This window comes from Oryzias latipes, chromosome 4 (assembly GCF_053564925.1).
Source record: "Oryzias latipes strain Hd-rR chromosome 4, Olatipes_Hd-rR_3.1".
NCBI classification, from domain to species: domain Eukaryota; kingdom Metazoa; phylum Chordata; class Actinopteri; order Beloniformes; family Adrianichthyidae; genus Oryzias; species Oryzias latipes.
The window spans coordinates 12,846,138-12,863,653 of NC_136240.1; the positions used below are offsets into that span (position 1 = coordinate 12,846,138).

Here is a 17,516-nt window from a genome sequence, read left to right on the forward strand (position 1 = left end):
TTCGGGCCTTGAGGAGACCGAGGCCAAACCGGACAGCGTCCTTTACCTCCAGCTCTCGTCGAACCCTGGGATCGCAGAGCCGCGGATCGATTTCGAGCCCCCGTCCGATTCATCGGGAAGCGAGATCTACAGCTCCTCCGATGACGATGAGGAAGACAGCAGCATAGAAAATTATGATCGCTACGACCCAGCACTCCGGTGGCACCACCCAGACGTTGTAGACCACATGCGAGGACTGGGCCTGGCCATCGACGAAGAAGGATACTGGTTCGATCCGGGTTCCTTCCCCCTCTTCTCTGAGCCTAAAGGCGTCGTGTTTGAAGACGACGATTGAAGTTCTGCTTGCTGTGTGTGTGTCTGTTCACATTTTCGCTACCATCTTTATCTTATGAGACTCAATAAAGGTTCTGCTATCTGATAACCAGTGTGCTTGGGTTTGTCGAGAGCTCCCGACGCTCGTGCAGTGAAAGGTTTAGGGGGAGCATGGGTTCGAAACCCTAACGCCGGGAGTTTGAAATGGGGGACATAAAATGAAATAAAGAAACGTGACCACCGGCAACAGCAAGCGTTTGAGCCTTTTCCCTTTTCATTTTATTGAGGTGAAACAAAACAAAACACAGCTGCATTTCACGTACAATGAACCTCTCCGCATATTCTCACGGAGCTCTCTCCCCCGTGAATCTCGTCTCTTGTGTGGCAAAGGAGCAGAAACGCGGAGAGCACGTCGTCCCTGGTGTATTCGCCCCCCTTGGACTTTTTGCCTCCGGTGACCACGGTCCCCCCGCCGCCCTTGGCTGACTCCTTGATCGAGACGGCAGCCATTTCCTCCCTCAGTTTGCCCAAGAGCCGCTTCCCGTGCTCTGCGTGCAACCTGTCGGCCAACCTGCTGTCGGGTAGGGAGATGGTGTCTCGGATCTCCAGAGCTCGAGCGGTCGCGTCCGTGGCCAAATTGATACCGCTCCTCGACCTCCTGTACATGTGCACGGTCATGGAGGAGCCGGTTCTCGTGCTGGAGCCGGCGCCCCGAGAGACGCCCAGGGTGGCTTCCACGGCTCTGCCCTTCCCCACAGCCTCGGCCAGCACGGCCCAGCCGAGGGACATGACGCACTCACAGTAGCCCAGATCGTCCCTCTCTATGGCGGACACGGTGCTGAGCACCATGGCCAGTTTGGTCTTGGCACTGACGTGTTTCCCCAGCATGTACCTGGAGTTGACCTGGGACCACTTGCTGTAAAAGAGCACCCTGAAGCCAGCGCGTGCCAGAGCGTGTTCGAGCAGCTCCTTCAGGTCGGCCAGCGCATTCACGTAGGTGTTTTGCTCAAACACCACAACCACCGGCACCTCTTTCCAGTGCGCTGAGGGCAAAAGGACTTTGAGCAGCCTGACGTGAGCGCTCAATAGGGCCGCGTACACCCTGGTGACTTGATCTAGGTCACGTATCTCCAGCTCGTCCAGTGACATGATCTGCAAAGAGACGGGGGAGAAAGCGGGTTTAGGTACTTTGTGGCGAGAAACGAATTGCACATAGGAAACCGCTGGGCGCTCAACACGATCACATTCAGCTTCTTAATCATCATCATCATCATCATCATCATTATCATCATCATCATCACTTGTTGCAATATCACCCTTCGAGTAAGACTAAGGTTACGCTTTGTCAACATGTCTTTCTGCCCCGCGTGCCGCAGGGCTCGAAGACAACTCTTGAGCCTGATGAGCATGCCGTGGGAGCTGCTACTCTCCCGGTACGAGTTCATGGTAGCCCTCGCTTCGTTCCGCCGCAACATGGACCTGTTCGTCGAGATGGACATCGGGCAACTGAGGACGGCGTACAGTCAGGTGGTGTCGTTCTCGCCCGCGAGGATACTGGTGACAGACTCGCTCGTCTCTCATTACGTGCTGAGTTCGAGGAACGAGCACTCGGGACGAGAAGCTCTGGCTTCGGCCCCGCGCGTCCCCGTGGAGCTTTCGGAGGCAGTGACCCTTGCCCTCGGAAACAGCGTGCCGAGACGTTTTGTGCACGATTGCATGAGCCAGCATGAGTGGCGTGGGCACGAGGAGATGGTTCTCTCTGCCTTCGCCTCTGCAGAGTCTGTGCGCGGCGGGCCCCTAAAGTACCTGGCCCTGGTAAAGGCCAGCTCCCGGAACGTGGCCTCTCTGCACACGGTGGTGGCGCTCGCAATTACGGGCTGGCTGATGGAGCTGTCGGGGCATAGCGTGGGGAGTTGCGAGTGCGGGGTCTGGGAACAGGCCCTGGAGCTCATCTCGTGCTCCGTGCCAGACGCGGAGACCTCCCTCAGCGTGCAGGACGAGAACCGCGTGAGCGCGTACATCTGCACCCTGATGGACGTGAAGCCCGGGCCCCAGGAGCGAGCTCTTCCCGGGCCGGCTCCCGATTACGGGTACGTTTTTAGAGATCTTCTGGTGTCCGGTTTAGGGGGGACAGAGGAGGAAGGCGCCGATCGTGGGCGGGAGACCTACCACTAGCTTGCCTCCAGCGATCTCCACGGCGCAACACACTCCGGCGCAGGACCTGGAACCTCCCCCGAAGGTTGGGTCCAGACACAAGTAAGCCTTGGTCACGATCGATCGGGCCACGTCTTCCAGGGCCCAACAGTTGTTGGACAGGAACCTGTTGATGACGGAAGCCTCGAACGGGACTGTGGTGTCGGTCTTGATGTCCTCGGACGAAGTGCTGCTGCTGCCTGTGACCTCGCTCTCGAAACCCTTGGGTGAGACCATGTTCATGAGCTCCTTGAGCTGCCCGTCCACCGAAATGTGTTGCGGGCAGTAGACGCCGAGGCAGCAGCAGGTGAGCCCCGGATCCCTTTCGTGGTATGCGCATTTGAAACTCTGAGACACCACGTGGTAAGCGGGGCCTCCCCGGTCGTCGCGGATGTCCGCGACCTTGTTCAGCCAAGGCGTGTTGTTGACGTGGCTGGTGATGTGAACCTGTTTCCGTCCTCTGAACGCGATGTTGGGCAGGACGGCCAGAAGCACCTTGGAATTCACGAAGCCTACTTCGTCCACCAGGATGAGGTCGGCGCTCTGTCCCCTGCTCGCCTGTGAAGAGAGGCAATAAAAATTGATAAGGAACAAAGAAAAGGGAAAGGAGAAGAACACAGAGAAAGGAAATACGAAGGGAGAGGAGGAGAATCGAGAGACGCTAAGGGAAATACGAAGCGAGAGGAGGAGAATCGAGAGACGCTAAGGGAAGCGCCGATGGACCGCTGGCCTTCAGAATTAATAGACGATCCGCAGTGGGTGAGCCACTGCGTGGAGGAGGAATGCGCTTTTGACGACCGATACATCCCGGGCTGTTACGTATGCTCAGCGCACCTCAGCAAGCACTCGTGCTCGGGATTCGACTGCGCCCTCGTGCGGGCTATGGCCGCCCGAGTTTCTTACGCCTCGGCGTCGGGGGAATTTTCCTGCCCCGTGGTGGGGCTAGCCGCATTTCGCAGGGAGGACCCTGACTTCAGGGGGCCCTGGTACTCTGGGACGGAGGCGACGGTGGGCTACGGAGCATTGGAAGTTGACCCGCGGACGGGCGGACCTCGCGGAGGTCCGTGGGTCGAAGACCAGTGCGGCGTATCGGCGCGGGTGCTGAAATCCTGCCTGCCGGCCATGATTGCACTTTTCTCCACCATCCTCACGCGGGAATTTGCAGACGAGTACCGGACCGTTGAGCGCGGAGAGGGTCAAGTCCCGTCGCAGCGCTGCCGATGGACCTCTCGAGTGTTCAGGCTCGCGGGCTGTATCGAGTTCCGGACCGTCGGCGAGCGGGTCCGAGCGGACCTAGGAGATCTGGGAACCGTGAGGGACGCCGCTCTCAAAAGCGCAGCCGCCGTGTCCACCCTTTTCTGCTCACCCGAAGCTAGGATCAAGCGCTTCGTGAAGAAAATGGTGAACAAGCAAAGCGACAAGCACTCGAGGAGAGACGGCTTTTACACTCTGGTGATCATGGCCTCTCTTTGCTTCTTCCCTTACTTAAAACTCGCCGTGCTGAGCGAAATGTTCGACAACAGGACCCTGGTGCTCATGTTTTTCGACAAGACCCTCGCCAGGCACAACCAGTGGTCCATGCTCTCTACCAACGTCCACCTGCACGTGAAACGGCCTCAGTTTCAGAGAGCGCTCGCCGACGCCGACCCGGGTAGACTCCTGCCACTGGTCGTGAGGGCCGCCTTGGACGACTACGTTTCTCTATCGGGTCAGAGCAGCGAGCTGAAATGCCTCCCGGCCACAGTAAGGGCCGCGAGCCAGTCCGAGCCTCGCTCGGAGAAAATGGAAACGCGCTCCGATGCCGCTCCCGAGGCAAAAGGGGGATGCCCTCTCCGGCGGGCTTTTACGAGGTCCACAGAGGCAGGGTCGAGGAGAAGAGAATCCGCGTGAGCGACGAGTCGCCCTCGTCGCAGCGATCCAGACAAATCCGCGTGGGATGACGACATGCTACCTTTCGTCCGATGTCTTCGCATCTCACGCTGAACATTGTACCTCGTGGCTGTTGTTTCTCTGCTGTGTTGTACCTACGCTACCTTCAATAAAATCTCCAACGAAAATGTGTCTGATGTGTTGGTTTGCATGCCTTGCCATCTTTTCTACCCCTTCATCCCCCCTTAAGAAAAGAACGGAAAAAAAACAAAACAGCGCTTGTTCAAATTCAGGTTTGGTGTATCGGCTTTATTTTCCCAACCATGTCACCCCAATGATACAAAGAAACGATGAAACGAAAGACAACGAAACAAAAAACAAAACAAAACAACAAACATAGAACCAGCAACTCGCACACGTTCCACAGCAGCACAAAGACACAGGAGGGCCTTAGACATCCCCATATCTCTTCTCTTTCAGTTTCCTCCCTTTCTTTCGCTTGGAGCACAGAGGTCTCTTCCATTCCACCCCTTTGCGCCTCGCGCGTTTCGCCTCTCTCGTCTCCACGTGGCCGGACGCGTCCTGCTCCCGTAGGGCCGCGCTCTCCAGAGGCAGCTCTAAGAATCGCAGAGCACGATCCGATTTGAGCTTCTGCAGCGCCTCCCTCTTCCACTGGAGGTTGACCAGGGCGGTCAACGGCGCGTGTCCGAATCGCACCAAAGCGTCGTACGAGCTTTCTGGGTTGGCCCTCGCCAGCCTATCGGCGAAAAATCTCACAAACGCGATCTCGCATCGCAAGCAGTTCCGCGATGCGCTCGAAGGGCACGTGGGCTGAGGCCACGGGTTGGGCCGAGTCCGATCCTCTTTGTCCTCTCGCAGACAGCCTGAATCCAACGTGGTCGTCATCAAACACGTAGATCCCGTCCCGAGACAGTTCCTCGGGCGAGTCTCCCATGAGCACGTATCCATGAGGAAGCTTGCGCAGTGTGCAGTACGATGTGATGTGAGCGAACAGCCAGACCAGAGAAGCGATCTTTCTGTTATAGGGCGTGGGTCTTGTCGTGTGTTTTAGCTGTCTGTCCACTCCCTCGCTCAAAGTCGCTCCGATCAGCGGAACCTTCGCTACCCGAGACACGCTCCTCACCAGGCTCCACGAGGTCTCCACCGACAGCCCCGACGCCACCAGGTGCTTGAACAGAACGATCCTCTCGGCCGTCCCGTTGTACCTGTCCGTGTATCTGCGGACAGGGTCCAGCGAGGCCATGCACACGTATGAGAGCAGTTTGTCATTGGTACCCGTTGAGGCAACGGAGGCCAAAGACAGCTTGAGCTGCTCCACCTCGAGGCCCGCTCGCGTGCGATAGTCCTCCCTCGCCGGGTCGGGGCAACGCGTCGCCAGGAGCCTGGCCCTTTCTCGGCTCCTGTTCAGCGAACCGTAAAAGCGGTGCAGCCAGCGCACGGGATGGGTGCTCAGGTACCTCGGGGCTTCCAGCTCCTCCAGCGTGCGCACGTACGATCGGAGCTGATGAACCACTTCTTTCCCTAGGGCTATCTGTTTGTCCATCTCGTCCCGCCGCTTGATCGACTCCAGCTGCTCGAGGAACCTCACGGACCTCGGGCCACCACCCGTACCTTCCGCGGGCCGCTCCGTCCCGGGAAACGCGCCTCCGCTCGGCCTGGCCCCGGCCACCTCCCCGAAGCCTTCGCTGTTGCCCAAGTCCAGCGCGGCCGACGCGGCAGAGTCCGGGTCGACGGGGGGCTCCGCGCCCTCGTGCCTCAGCGTGAAGTGGCAGCAGGAAAACATTCTCCTGGTTTCTTCCCAAGTGTCCAGGGTAATGTCGGTTTCGAAATAGCACTCAGGGCACTCCTTGGTGTCTGCGACCAGCCTCGGAATCATTGGGTAGCGCAGCACCAACGCGAAAAAGTCCCTGAGAGAGTCCAGCGCGAGCAACGACTCTTCGGTCGAGATTGTGCCGAACTCCCTGCTCAGCCTCGCGTACACCTCCAGGGCTTCGGAGAACGTGAGGGGTTGGCCCGGCCGCCTGGCGATGGCTTCTCCTTCTTCTATGCCTCGCACCGCGAGCCACAGGGTGAACTCGTTCACTCGCTCTCCGCCCGGGTCCGCTGGGGTCGAGGCGGCCGTGCGGGGCTCGGAGAAAGTCCTCGCGAATTCTAGCAGCGTTGCGTCCGCGTGGCCCAGCAGGCGCGCCGCACAGGCTCTGTCGTACAGCTCGGCCACGGACCTCCGAGCTGTCACGGCTCTCGCTTCATCTCTGGAGCCATCAGGGCTTCCAGGGCGCCCGGAACCAGCGCGTTCGCGACGAGACGGTGACCTTGCCACTCGGCCAGACAAACCATGAGTCCTATCCATCGCGGGTCCCCCGAACACGACGGGTGCTTCACGTCTGACCTGAGCCCCGCCTGAGGCCAGAGGGTTGTTAGTTGAGCGAACGTGGCCGCTCCGCTCTCTGAGAGGAACCGCCTGGGTTCGCCGTAGACGGGTCGCGCCCCGTAGCTCGACGAGGACGGCGATGCGGCCAACTCGCGGTCCAATCTCTCGGGCAGTTCTTCGAACTCGTAGGCCCCTGCCTTCGTCACGATCACGCAACGGGAGAGCTCTCGGGCGCGCTTCAGCATCTCCCCTCTGCCTCCGCGCACCACCAGCGTGACACCGAACCGTCCCGGGGGCGCGTCCGTCGATAGCACGTTGCCCAGCGCCAGAGCGCAAAGGACCAGGTCCAAGATCTTATCCCCCGCCGGGTCTGCCGATCCGTGCTCAAACACTGGCCTGAGGCCGCAGCCGAACGTCAAAACGGTGTGAACGTGATACGTCAGGGGTGAAAACGAACAGGGTCTGTAATAGCGTATGAGCTTGCCTCTTTCCGTCAGATCGAAATGCCTTTTCCAGGCCGGGTTGGGAGCGGGTGCTAAAAAAACGTGGCCCTCCACGGCAGGGACGTCTGGAACCAATTCGATTTCCAGTCGAGAGTTCAACGTGAGGATACTCGAAAGGCCTCTCTCTCGAAAGTCGCACTTTACTCTCAGGGGCGCGGGCGTTGGTACCGCAGGGTCTCCTTCTTCTCCTTCATCCACAGCTACCCCTTCTAGATCTTGGTCTTCTTCTTCTTCTTCTTCATCCTCCTCCTCTTCTACCCGTTCGTCTTCATCGTTTTCAGCTCTCTCGGTCTGCACCTGTGCATTTCCCGCCTCTGCATTGAGCGTCAGGGAGGCAGCTCGGCGCCTCATCTCGACGAGCGACGCCTTTGTGTCCACCGAATGCCAAAACCTGTCTCGCTTGAGCACGAGTCGACCGTCTGGGCTCCTCTGCCATCTCGGAGGGCTCGAACGTAGACGGGGAAGCCATTCGCAAGGTCCTCGAGCTGGCGCTTCAAGTGGCGCTTCGGTTCCCGACTCCCACCTGAACTTCAGCTCGGCCACCTTTGAGCAAAACGATCCTGGCTGTCTCTTTGACCACGGCGAGGGGTCCTTCCAGGTCTCGGGGCCTCGTATCCCCCCAGGCACTCCGTTCATTTCGCAGAAGGCCATGAGCGAATCTTTGTTGCGCATTCGCAGAGTCTCCTGCTGCTCCTCCGATGGTTCGGCGTCCTCGGGTGCGCTGACGAGCACGTGCAGGCCGGGATCGCCCCGTATCGCTGCGGCCCTTAGGGTCCTGGGCTCGGAATGCAGCACCAAGTTGCCAGAGTGTCTCACCGGTATGACCCCTTTGGACCTTTCGACCAGAAGCGCGATAGCATCGTCCTCCCGCGGGCCGTCCGGACGTGACACCAGGTACCCCGTCCTTCTGCTCCTCAGCACGTCCAAGTCCCTCGGCAGCGCGTGGGTCCAGCGACAGGCGAAAGTCTGCGAGTCTGCCTCCGGGGTGTACACAGTTACGGCGCGACTCCTGAAGGGGCCCGTGGCTCCCGCGAACCAAGCCACCGCGCGCTGCAGGTAACCGTACAGACCGCGTCTCGAGCATCTGATCTCCAGCTCTGCGTGAGTGTTCCCCGAGAGCATGGCTCTCGCGAGCGAGTCGGCGAACTCTCCGGCCGAGCTCACCTCGGCCCGAAAGCTCCAGCTCTCGAGCTCCTCTTCGCCGTCGGCCTCCGGCTCGCGGCCGTCGTCCTCGGGAACCGGCTTCGCGTACCACCTTCCGGGCTCCGCTATTTCGATCAGGCTGGAGATGGGCATGCGAGATTCGCGCTGAAACCGACTGGTGCCTCTATTCGTGACGACGCAGAGGCCTCTGGTCCACCTTCTTTCCGAGGGGCACGTCAAAACGCGCGATCGCAGCACGTCGAACCCTCTCCACTCTATTGGGTTCAGGGCCCTGGCGTGCCCGTCTGCCATCTCCACACGCCCGAGGCCCTCGCCGGGGCGGCCGTGGTGCGTGAACTCCTCCGGCGGAGCCCCGCAGAGCCATCTGACGATCTCGACCCCTGCGCCCTCCGGGCCCGCGGACCTGGAGCTCCGGGACACCGGGTAGTCTCGCTCCCAGTCGCTCGGGCGCGAGGTCTCGGCCGGGACTTTGGCAAAAGTCCACAGAGCGTCCTTCAGTCTTTCCCAGGAGCTCTCGCCCGTGGCGTAGCCCTCCAACGGATCCCTGCGCCCCCGACGCATGAACATCTTGTCGATGGCGGACGCTTTGTCCAGGCACTTGATGCGTGCCCTGGCCTCGAGCGGCTCGGGAGCAGGCCACGCGGGGTCTTCGTTCGTCAGCGCGTCGGTCCGGAACAGCGAACAGTTCTCCGCGACCACGGCCACGGACTCCAGCCTCTGAACCAATGGGCCTTTGCCCCTCAGGTAGAACAGGGGAGACTCAGAAGCGAACGCCACCGTGTGCCCGTCTATCACGGACATGCCGGGGCGTCTGGCGGACGCCGTCGACTCGGGTCTCGAGGCCCCTTCGCTCGCCAGCCTAAGAAAGCTCCAGTCCCCCAGGCTCGTTGAAACTCTGCCCGGGAAGGTCTCGACCCTCTCGAACACCAGCGCGGGTCCCAGCGTCTCAGAGTACGCCCTCAGGAGGAGGTCTTCCTCATCCCCCCGAGGCAGCAGCTCGCTCCCGGGGCAGAGCTCGGAAGCGCTCAGGGGTCTGGGCTCGCAGCACCTGGCCAGGAGCGGAGCCAGCCTGTGGTCCTGGGAGCAGAGGAAGGCTCCGATTGTGTTGACCCTGAGGCTGCGCGAGTGGCGGACCTCTGCGTCCGTTCCCCTGGTCCAGGCAGACGCACCCCTGTGCCTGCTCAGCGTGAACAGCTTGCAGGCCGGGTGGCAGGTCAGTCTGCAGCTCTCGGCCAGGTGGCCCAGGAGAGCGTGCGCCGGGGGCAGAAGGCCCCGTCCGTGCAGGACGAACTCGTAGTCGAGCATCACGTCACCCCGGCTCATCTCTGGCACGCAAGGGTGCACGGCTCTGTAGAAGCGAGTCAGGCAGGCGCTCACGTCAAAGTCCTTCTCTGCCCCCCTCGTCGCCAGGACTCTCGCGCAGTGGCCCAGCATCACAGCCTCATCCAGGCAGGCTTCGTACGCAGAGCCGCACTCTCCGGGGCACCTGTCGGCCCTGTCCAGCGCGAAGCGCTTAGGGCGCGCGTTCGCCGCCAGGTTCAGGTTGTATTCACGCAGGGGATGGGAGAGGGCGTCCTCCGAGACGCTCCCGCTCGACTCCTTCTCGGTCCTCGCCACCTCGACCGTGGGGAAGAACTCTCCGTCCCCGATGGCGCTGTGGCACTGTCGGTCCGCCGCCGGCGACCTGAGCCACGAACGCGTGTGTGGGGGCTCTCCTCCACACGGGCCTCGAGCGAAAGGCTCGTCTACGGCCAGCTCCAGCTCGCAACGCCCGGCCGTCCGGCGGGAAGATCTGAAAATGCGCGACAGCCTGCGCTCCTCGTAACCCCTGGCCTGATCGCTGCGCACGGCCCGTTCCAGGCTGGACGCGGCGTCTGCTGTGAGCGGGAAGCGCTCCAGTTCGTGGCCGGAGCGGCTCCAGATACGTTCCCTCCCTGTCTCCGGGGCGTAATTCAGCTGAAAGTAGCAGTCGGGCGGCGGGATAGTCGAGGAGGCGGCGATCTCGCGCAAGTCCTCGGTGAGCCTCGTGCAACGGGCGCCACCTGATGCGCGGGAGCCCGGGCGCACGCCCTGCGTGTCGGGAATCTTCAGGAGGGCCCTGTGACGGCCGCGTCTCGAGTGAAACACCCCGCAGACCCTCAGTATGTTCAAGTCGGCGGGCCCCAGCGTGCGTATGCCTATCGTGACCCACTTGAAACGAGAGCTCGGCCCGAGCCCCCTCCCGAAAAGGACGATGTGGCCCGTGGTCCTCTCGCAGATCGACGGAGAATCCACGCGGGCCGGCGGACCTGCCTCTTTGATGCCCCTGGCGTCCGAGAGCGGCGCCCTGCTCGGGGTGCCCCGCAGCAGAGCCAGGTCCCCCTCCAAATCCTCGTGCATCGGGCGCTCGGGCGACTCGGACGGCCCAAGACTCGCTAGGCGAGGACAGGTGCCAGGTACGTGCTCTGACACGATCTGCCTGAGCTTCGACAGAATGGAGCAGTCGCTCGCCTCGAAGCGAATGCTGCTTTCCCTGGAACCTCGTTCGAAGCCCGCGTTTTCCATGCGCAGGTAAGAAAGGACCAGTGCCCGCGCCTCTGTCCACTCCAAGGGCCCCGAGAACCATAGGCTCGTCGGTACGTCTGGGCCCGCCAGCCTCGCGAAGACTTCCAGCGCGTACAGCACTGCCGCGCAGCTCGCGCCGTCGAGCTGAGGAGGAGCGATCACGTCCATGCCCCCGGGGATCAGACACACGGCCCGATCGAAGAGGTACGCCTCTGACCTGAAGCCCTGCGGCATGACACCGCTGTACCGAGGGGTCCTGTAGACACGCAACGTGGGCGTCCTGCTTGCAGACGGTGATCTAGAGTTCCCTCGGACGACCTTCGGCGAGGATATCAGCAGGCGGGGCGCCCCTGGCGCGCCTGTCTCGATCTCCAGCACAGAGTGCCCGCTGGGAAACCATTCGGTGAGCCGTCCGCTCGGGCCTTCCGCAGCTGTCCTCGTCCTCAATCTGCTCTCGCTTTTGCTTTCGGCCTCCCGGGTTTCCCGTGCTGTCGTCTTCCCGCCTCTGCTCACACCTGCAGTGTCCTGGCGGCCCGTGCCCCTTCTGGCGTTCGGACTCGACTTGGGCACGATCACCAGAGCATCCCTGAGAAGGTGCCTCAGCACGGCGACGTGGTCGTTCTCGGCGAGCACCGAGAACGCCAGTGGCGTGGAGATCACCTCCCTCAGAGCCGCAAGGCCGGAGAATGCGCCGTGGCGACTTTCCGCCGTTCCGTCCAGTTCCCGTAGAAATCCCTGCCTCCCGCTGGCGCCGGGGCCTAGCGCGGGCCCCGGGAACCAAGGATCTTTAGGCTCCAGTTCCCTCAGGTCGAACGCGCGGTCGCCTTCTCCGGGTAGCACGCACCGCAGGGCGAACCGCGTCCCCAGCCCGCAGTCGCCCAAGGCAAGGGCGCAGAGCGTGCGGACAACCTCCTCGCGGCAGTCGGGCGAGAAGACGAGGCAAACGCGAGCCTTCCAAGAAGACACCACCTGGTAGAGCGACAGGCCATCTGAAGCGTAGATGATACCCGGGACGACCTCGGCTCCGCTCACGTCCCTCTCCTCGACCTCGTAGCCCACGCTCGTTTCTGGCCACCAGTGGGAAGAGCCGCCCGATTCGATCTCTGAGCGCTTCGAGATCACCAAAGCGGGCTCGGCCCCACCGCCTGCGAGCGCCCTGAAGGCCACGTCCGAGAACACAGACAGGGTCTCCCTGAACACGGCGAATGCGCTGTCTGCGGGCCGCAGCCTCCTGGGAGGACGGGGCTCCGCGAATCGCTGGATGCTCAGCAGTCTTCCATCCTCGTCGGCGGTGATCAGCGCACCGTCACCCAGCCGCGTCGCATAAAGCGTCGACGAGGAGCTCAGGGGGCTCTGGCGCAGGCGCCGCCGACGTTCCTGCTCGTATGCGTGGCGGCACCTCAAACGGTAGCCTTCGAGCCACTGCGGATGAAGGCGGGCTCGCAGGTTTCGACCCCGTGTCCCGAACAGGTAGGCCAGCTCGTCGTCCGAGAGTTCCGCTTTGCCGGCGCAGAGGCACGCGTAGATGTAGCAGATGTACTTATCACACATGCGGACGATTGGCCCCGAACGGCCCCCTCCCAAACGTTTCGGAGGCAAACGGGCTTCGAGGGAGCTGCTCCCGAAGGCTTCTACCCCATGGACATGACCGCGACTTTCTGCTCCGCGTGGAGCCGGGCCGCCGGACATGCCAGCGGATCGCAGCAGGCAACGCTGGTCCAGGCTGTGGAGTCTGCGTTTCGGAGGTATGAGGAAAGGGCTCGGAGGGAGAGCGTGGAACGCAGGGAGCGTGAGACGAGCGGAGGGGAGCGCGGCGAGCGCAGAGCCGGAAGGTTCCCACAAGACGACGTAGAAATGTACACAGAAGGCGAGTCGCTCGATCTGGACTCTCCATCCGAGAGGTCCTTAGTGAACCTGAGGCGCAGCGAAAGCGAAGAGAGCATGTCTGTGCACTCTCAAGGCAGCGAAGGCGAACCTGAGGGCGAACCCGCGGACAAACGCGAGTACAGCATTTCCTGGGTACCCGTGAGACGGGAAAGACGCCGGCGCGAAGACTCTCTGAGCGACGGAGGCCTCGGTCCGGGAGATCCACCACAAGGGCCTGCCCGGTGCCTCAAGTGCGAAGCCTACGACGCCCACTGCAAGTCCGCTGCCGAGAGCTACAGACGGACCTTGGGCTGCTACACGAAAACGGTGTCCGAGCTCATGTTGGGCTTTAGAACCGTGCTGGAGAGGTATCCCGAGCTGAGGGTCGACACGGGCGACGAACGCCTGCACTTCATGGTTCAAGCTGCTCTGGGCCGTAACAACCTGGTCCGAGAAATGGTCCGCCTTTCCGCGAGGAGGACTCACGATCGCACGCGTGGGGAGTCCGGGCAGGGAGAGTCCTGTCGAGAGTCTGCGTCGGCGGCGGCGACCGTGTGCGAAGCGCTGAACTCCTGCTACACGGACGGCGAGGCGCTGCGGATGATCCTGGAGCGCTACACCGACCTGTACGTGAGATACATGGAGGTGTGGAGGGGGATGTGCGCAAAGATTTCCAGGGATGTTACGCCGCTGGAATTTGTGGAAATCGTGCGGGACAGACCCGGGGTGAGCCACGGCGAGCCGTGGAGCGAGGCAAGAGCGTACGTGGGTCGCTTGCTTGTCAAGGCGTCTTTGCTGGTGCCCAGGCGCGTCGGGGACGATTGCGCCCGGACGCTCAGGATGCTGGACGTCGAACTTTCCCGAGCCAGACCTCGAAGCTCAGAAGGTCGGGACAGGGTCCTCGTAGGGCACGTGGAAGACGTGCGCGATCTTCTCGACGAGGCAGGCTCCGGCATGTGGAGCTGGGATTTTCACTTGAACGACGCCTACTTTGACATCAGGAGCGACCTGGCGGTTCTCGAGAGCCTAATCGGAATCGGCGACATCTCCGTCAAGAGCCTGCTTTACGAGAGATCCCTACTGATCTCTCAGTTGAGAAAGGTCGTGAGGAACGAAGGCTCTCTGGAGCTCAGCCTGAGCAAGGCACGCGGTGAGCTCACGGAGGCCCAAGCATCGAGGCGCCGGCTTGAGGCCGCCGGCTCCTTCTTCGCGTTCTGAAGGTGTGCCTATGGGGGTGGGACGGGACACGGTAAGATACTTAACGCGGCCGGCAGCGGGCCCAACTCGACCACCCCCCTTACCATGGACGTCGACTGCGATTACTTGACGGTCGGCGGTGTCGACGCTGAACCTGACGGCCGGAATGACCCCTGTCCGCATTGCTCCTCCGCGCGCTCCCTGCGCAGGGCCCTGGTGTACAAGCCAGTGCACCAGGAATCTGATGGGGTCTCGGCATCCATTTCGGTCAGGCCGGTCACCTTCGAGGAGGCTTCGTCCGGCCGAATGGTCCCCTACGTGCTGTCGCACGAGACAAGGTACGGTCGCGGCATCAACCCGGAGGACGGGGACGAGACCGCGCATTACTACACGGTGCGGAACTGCCTCGCCTCGATCCGTGGCAGCGTCCACCTGAGAGACGCGGCGGAATACGGAACCTGGCTGTCAGAGGTGGACCAGTGTGCGGCGGCACTCGGCCGGTTGCGAAGCGCATCTCACGTCTGCTCTCACCTGCCCGACCTGAAACGATTTGTGCTCGAGCAGAAAAATGACGATGGCCTGCTGCACCTTGCCAGCAAGTGGCTCAGGCGGGGCGAACACGCAACCGTCGGGATCGAGATGTTCGGGCCCTTTTTCGTCGATGTGGCTTTCGCGCCGGTTCTTCACAAGATCTTGAGATCTGACTGGCTCGTTATGCGCAAACGGAACTGTGGCACCTGCAACGAACTGAAACCGGGCTGGGCTCAGGAGTTCTACGACGCTCGCGAGGTCCCGCGCTCGCCAGACAGTGAGATGAGGTTCGTGGGCCACCCGACTTGTCCTTGTTGCAAGCCGGGGGAGGCGAAGGACCTTGGCGTCGTGGCTCGGGCCATTGTGAGGGAGATGAGGCTCTGCGGATACACCCCTTGGTCCGCTGTGCAGGCGGTGCGGCGCTGCGAAAGCTCCATGCTGGAGCTGTCGTGCTCCGAGTGCCGTCGGGTGATTTTTACCCATTGCGCATTTCTCATGGAGTGCGCTGCGGTCGAGGCTTCTCGGGAACGCGACTGGCTGGTCCGCAACGAGGCCGTGATTCAACTGTGCTGGGTCGTTCATTCCCTCCTTCCGCTCGAGAAGCAAGCCGCGTTTCCTGCGACGGACCTTTCGGGCGCCTGCTGCGTATCGGAAAACTTTGCAGAATCAGAAGATGGGGGTGGAGGAGAAGGAGAAATCCCCAGACGAGGAGAAGAAGGAGGGAACGGGGAAGGAGAAGAGGATTTGCCGGCCTGCGAGACGCGCCAGCACGGAGGGGCTGCTGCGATGTACGCTTGGGCTTTTTCGGTGGCCGCGCACTGCGTCGCGTTTCAAACCTACGAGCGAAACGGCTCGCTGGATTTGGAAAAGATCGTGGTGCTGTACGCAAACGATCATCTCCCCATGCTCCTCGACGATCAGGACGCCCGGGGAGAAGGCATCCTGACGACGAGCGTGTCGCCGGACCCCAGACTGTTTGAGACGGCAGCGCTGAACACTGGCTTTGTCTCTCCTGGGCTCGACCCGAGGGATCGCCTCGAGGAGCGGGACATGCGGGTCCCCCCCGCCGGAGAAGTGCTGTACGAGCTCCCTGCGCCGAGGACATTCCGTCGCTCGGGTTCCGGGACCCCGGTCGCCCTGGCGGAGATCCCCAGTCACACCGAGGCCCGGGCTCAGGATCCCGAAGCGATAGCGGCCGCCATAGCGCTTCACTTTCCCAAAGTGTCGCCGTGCGCTCTCGACCGTCTGAGCCTAAAAGTGCCTCGACCCAGCTCTCTCAGGGCTGACGCCAGCTTGTTCTGGCCTGTGTTTGTCAACCCCACAAGGTCCTGCCACAAGCTGTTCAAGGCCCTGGCTCTGCCCGCGTCTCCGAGTCCCGCTTACGCGCTAGAAACGTTGGCGCGAGGATGGCGACGGGTGAAGGACCTCGTGCGACCAGACTCGCCTCTGCCCACCGCCTCCGGAGGGTGGGTCGCTGTGGAGCGCGAGCATTACGAACGTTATTTCGAGGACCCCCTGGACCTCTTGACGCGCGCAGGGTTGACGAGTGAGAGCGAAAAGGAGGCGATGCAAGAGGCTTTGGCGAGAGGCGTTTTGCCGTGCTTCGCGGCCGAAGGGGAAAGCTTACCCGACGCGCTTGTGAATTCCACCCTGGCGCTATCGTTCGCGGCCAGCGGGTTGAGACTCTCTGCGCCTCGTCACCTTGGAGGAGTAGAGCGGGGTCGGCGAGGAGTAGAGGCGGACGGCCGGTCCGCGGTGAGAGTCACCGTGGCGGGTCTGTTGTACTTTGCGGCGTGGTACGTGCTGGTGTACGGTAACGCTCTGCACTCTCGTCCCAGCGCTCTCGAGGTTCTGGCTCGCAACCCGGGAGGAACGGACGCAGACAGGCACTTGCGTGCGGCCATGGAACTGAAGATCGACCGACGCGCCACGACAGGAGACTGGGGAGAGGACGACGTCGGCCCAGACCCGTCTTGCCGCTACTCTGTCCGCGGGTACAACGACCGCAGCATCGTGAGAGCCATGCTGATCGTGTTTGAGGGATTGCTCGATGCTCGAACCGTGCTGCGCGCGGCACAGCTGTACGTGCCAGAGCTCACGGCTCAGCTGCCTTTCTTCATGGCCCTAAACGTCGTTCCCTGTACGGTGAAGAGTGCGATCGAGGCACGCGACTCGTGGTTCGCTGCCCGCCTAGGCAACGCGGAGTCGTCTCCGGACGACCCGCCTTACGCCTACCTGGGCGACATTGCCCACGGGATTCGCAGCAGTATGAGAGGCGCCTTAGATCGCGGCGACGAGCGGCCCGTCGCGGCTCCTCCAGCGAGCCTCGACGCTCGAGCCTCAGACCCCTGGCACGGCTGCCTCCTGTCTCTGAGCGAGAGCGACGACGACTGGGGTTCTATCCTCAGTTGCGCGACGCGCGACCTGGAGAGCATGTCTGTTCAGAGCGACCCAGATTGCTGGGAAAACGAGGTGGAACCAGGGAACCAGTACGTCGATTCGACCGCTCGCCATCCAGGCACTGCAGACGGGACGGAACGAGTAGCGACCTGCTCTGAGAGCGCCCCTCGAGACCCCCCGGTCGCCTCCGGAGATCAAGACGTTCCGAGCGCGGCACTCGCGCAGCGTGACTGCCCTCGGTCGACGCTGGAAACGCTGCTGGTGGTGGACTCTCCAGATAGTCTCGGCTTTGCGCACCAAAAGGTTTTTCCCAGCGAAACCGCGGACGCGAACGAATGGCCGGGCTTTGTTGGGGTGAGCTCGGTTCCGAGTCTGAGAAAGCCTTGCCTGACGAACGTGTGGAATACGACTTTCGCCAAGACGCGCAGGGACGCCGTGCCGAGCTCAGAACCTGCCGTATGCAGCTCGGCGTCGCGCCCGTGCAAAACCCTGGCGGAAGCGCTCTGGCTGATGTTCGTCGGCGCGTACGGACGCCGAGAGTCGGA

At 62.1% G+C, this 17,516-nt stretch overlaps 1 protein-coding gene across 1 annotated transcript in view; it reads right to left on the reverse strand.

Annotated features, from left to right (window-relative positions):
• Window positions 1-564: 564 nt before the first annotated feature.
• The window catches only part of LOC144992020 (uncharacterized), a 34,036-nt gene continuing 17,084 nt past the window's right edge, over window positions 565-17,516 (reverse strand). Inside the window, exons 3-4 of the mRNA XM_078946533.1 lie at window positions 2,482-3,063; window positions 565-1,464 (exon numbers count right to left, since the gene is read on the reverse strand). Of these exons, the coding sequence (XP_078802659.1) occupies window positions 628-1,464; window positions 2,482-3,063 (1,419 nt within the window). The 3' untranslated portion in view covers window positions 565-627. The remainder of the gene's footprint in view (window positions 1,465-2,481; window positions 3,064-17,516) is intronic.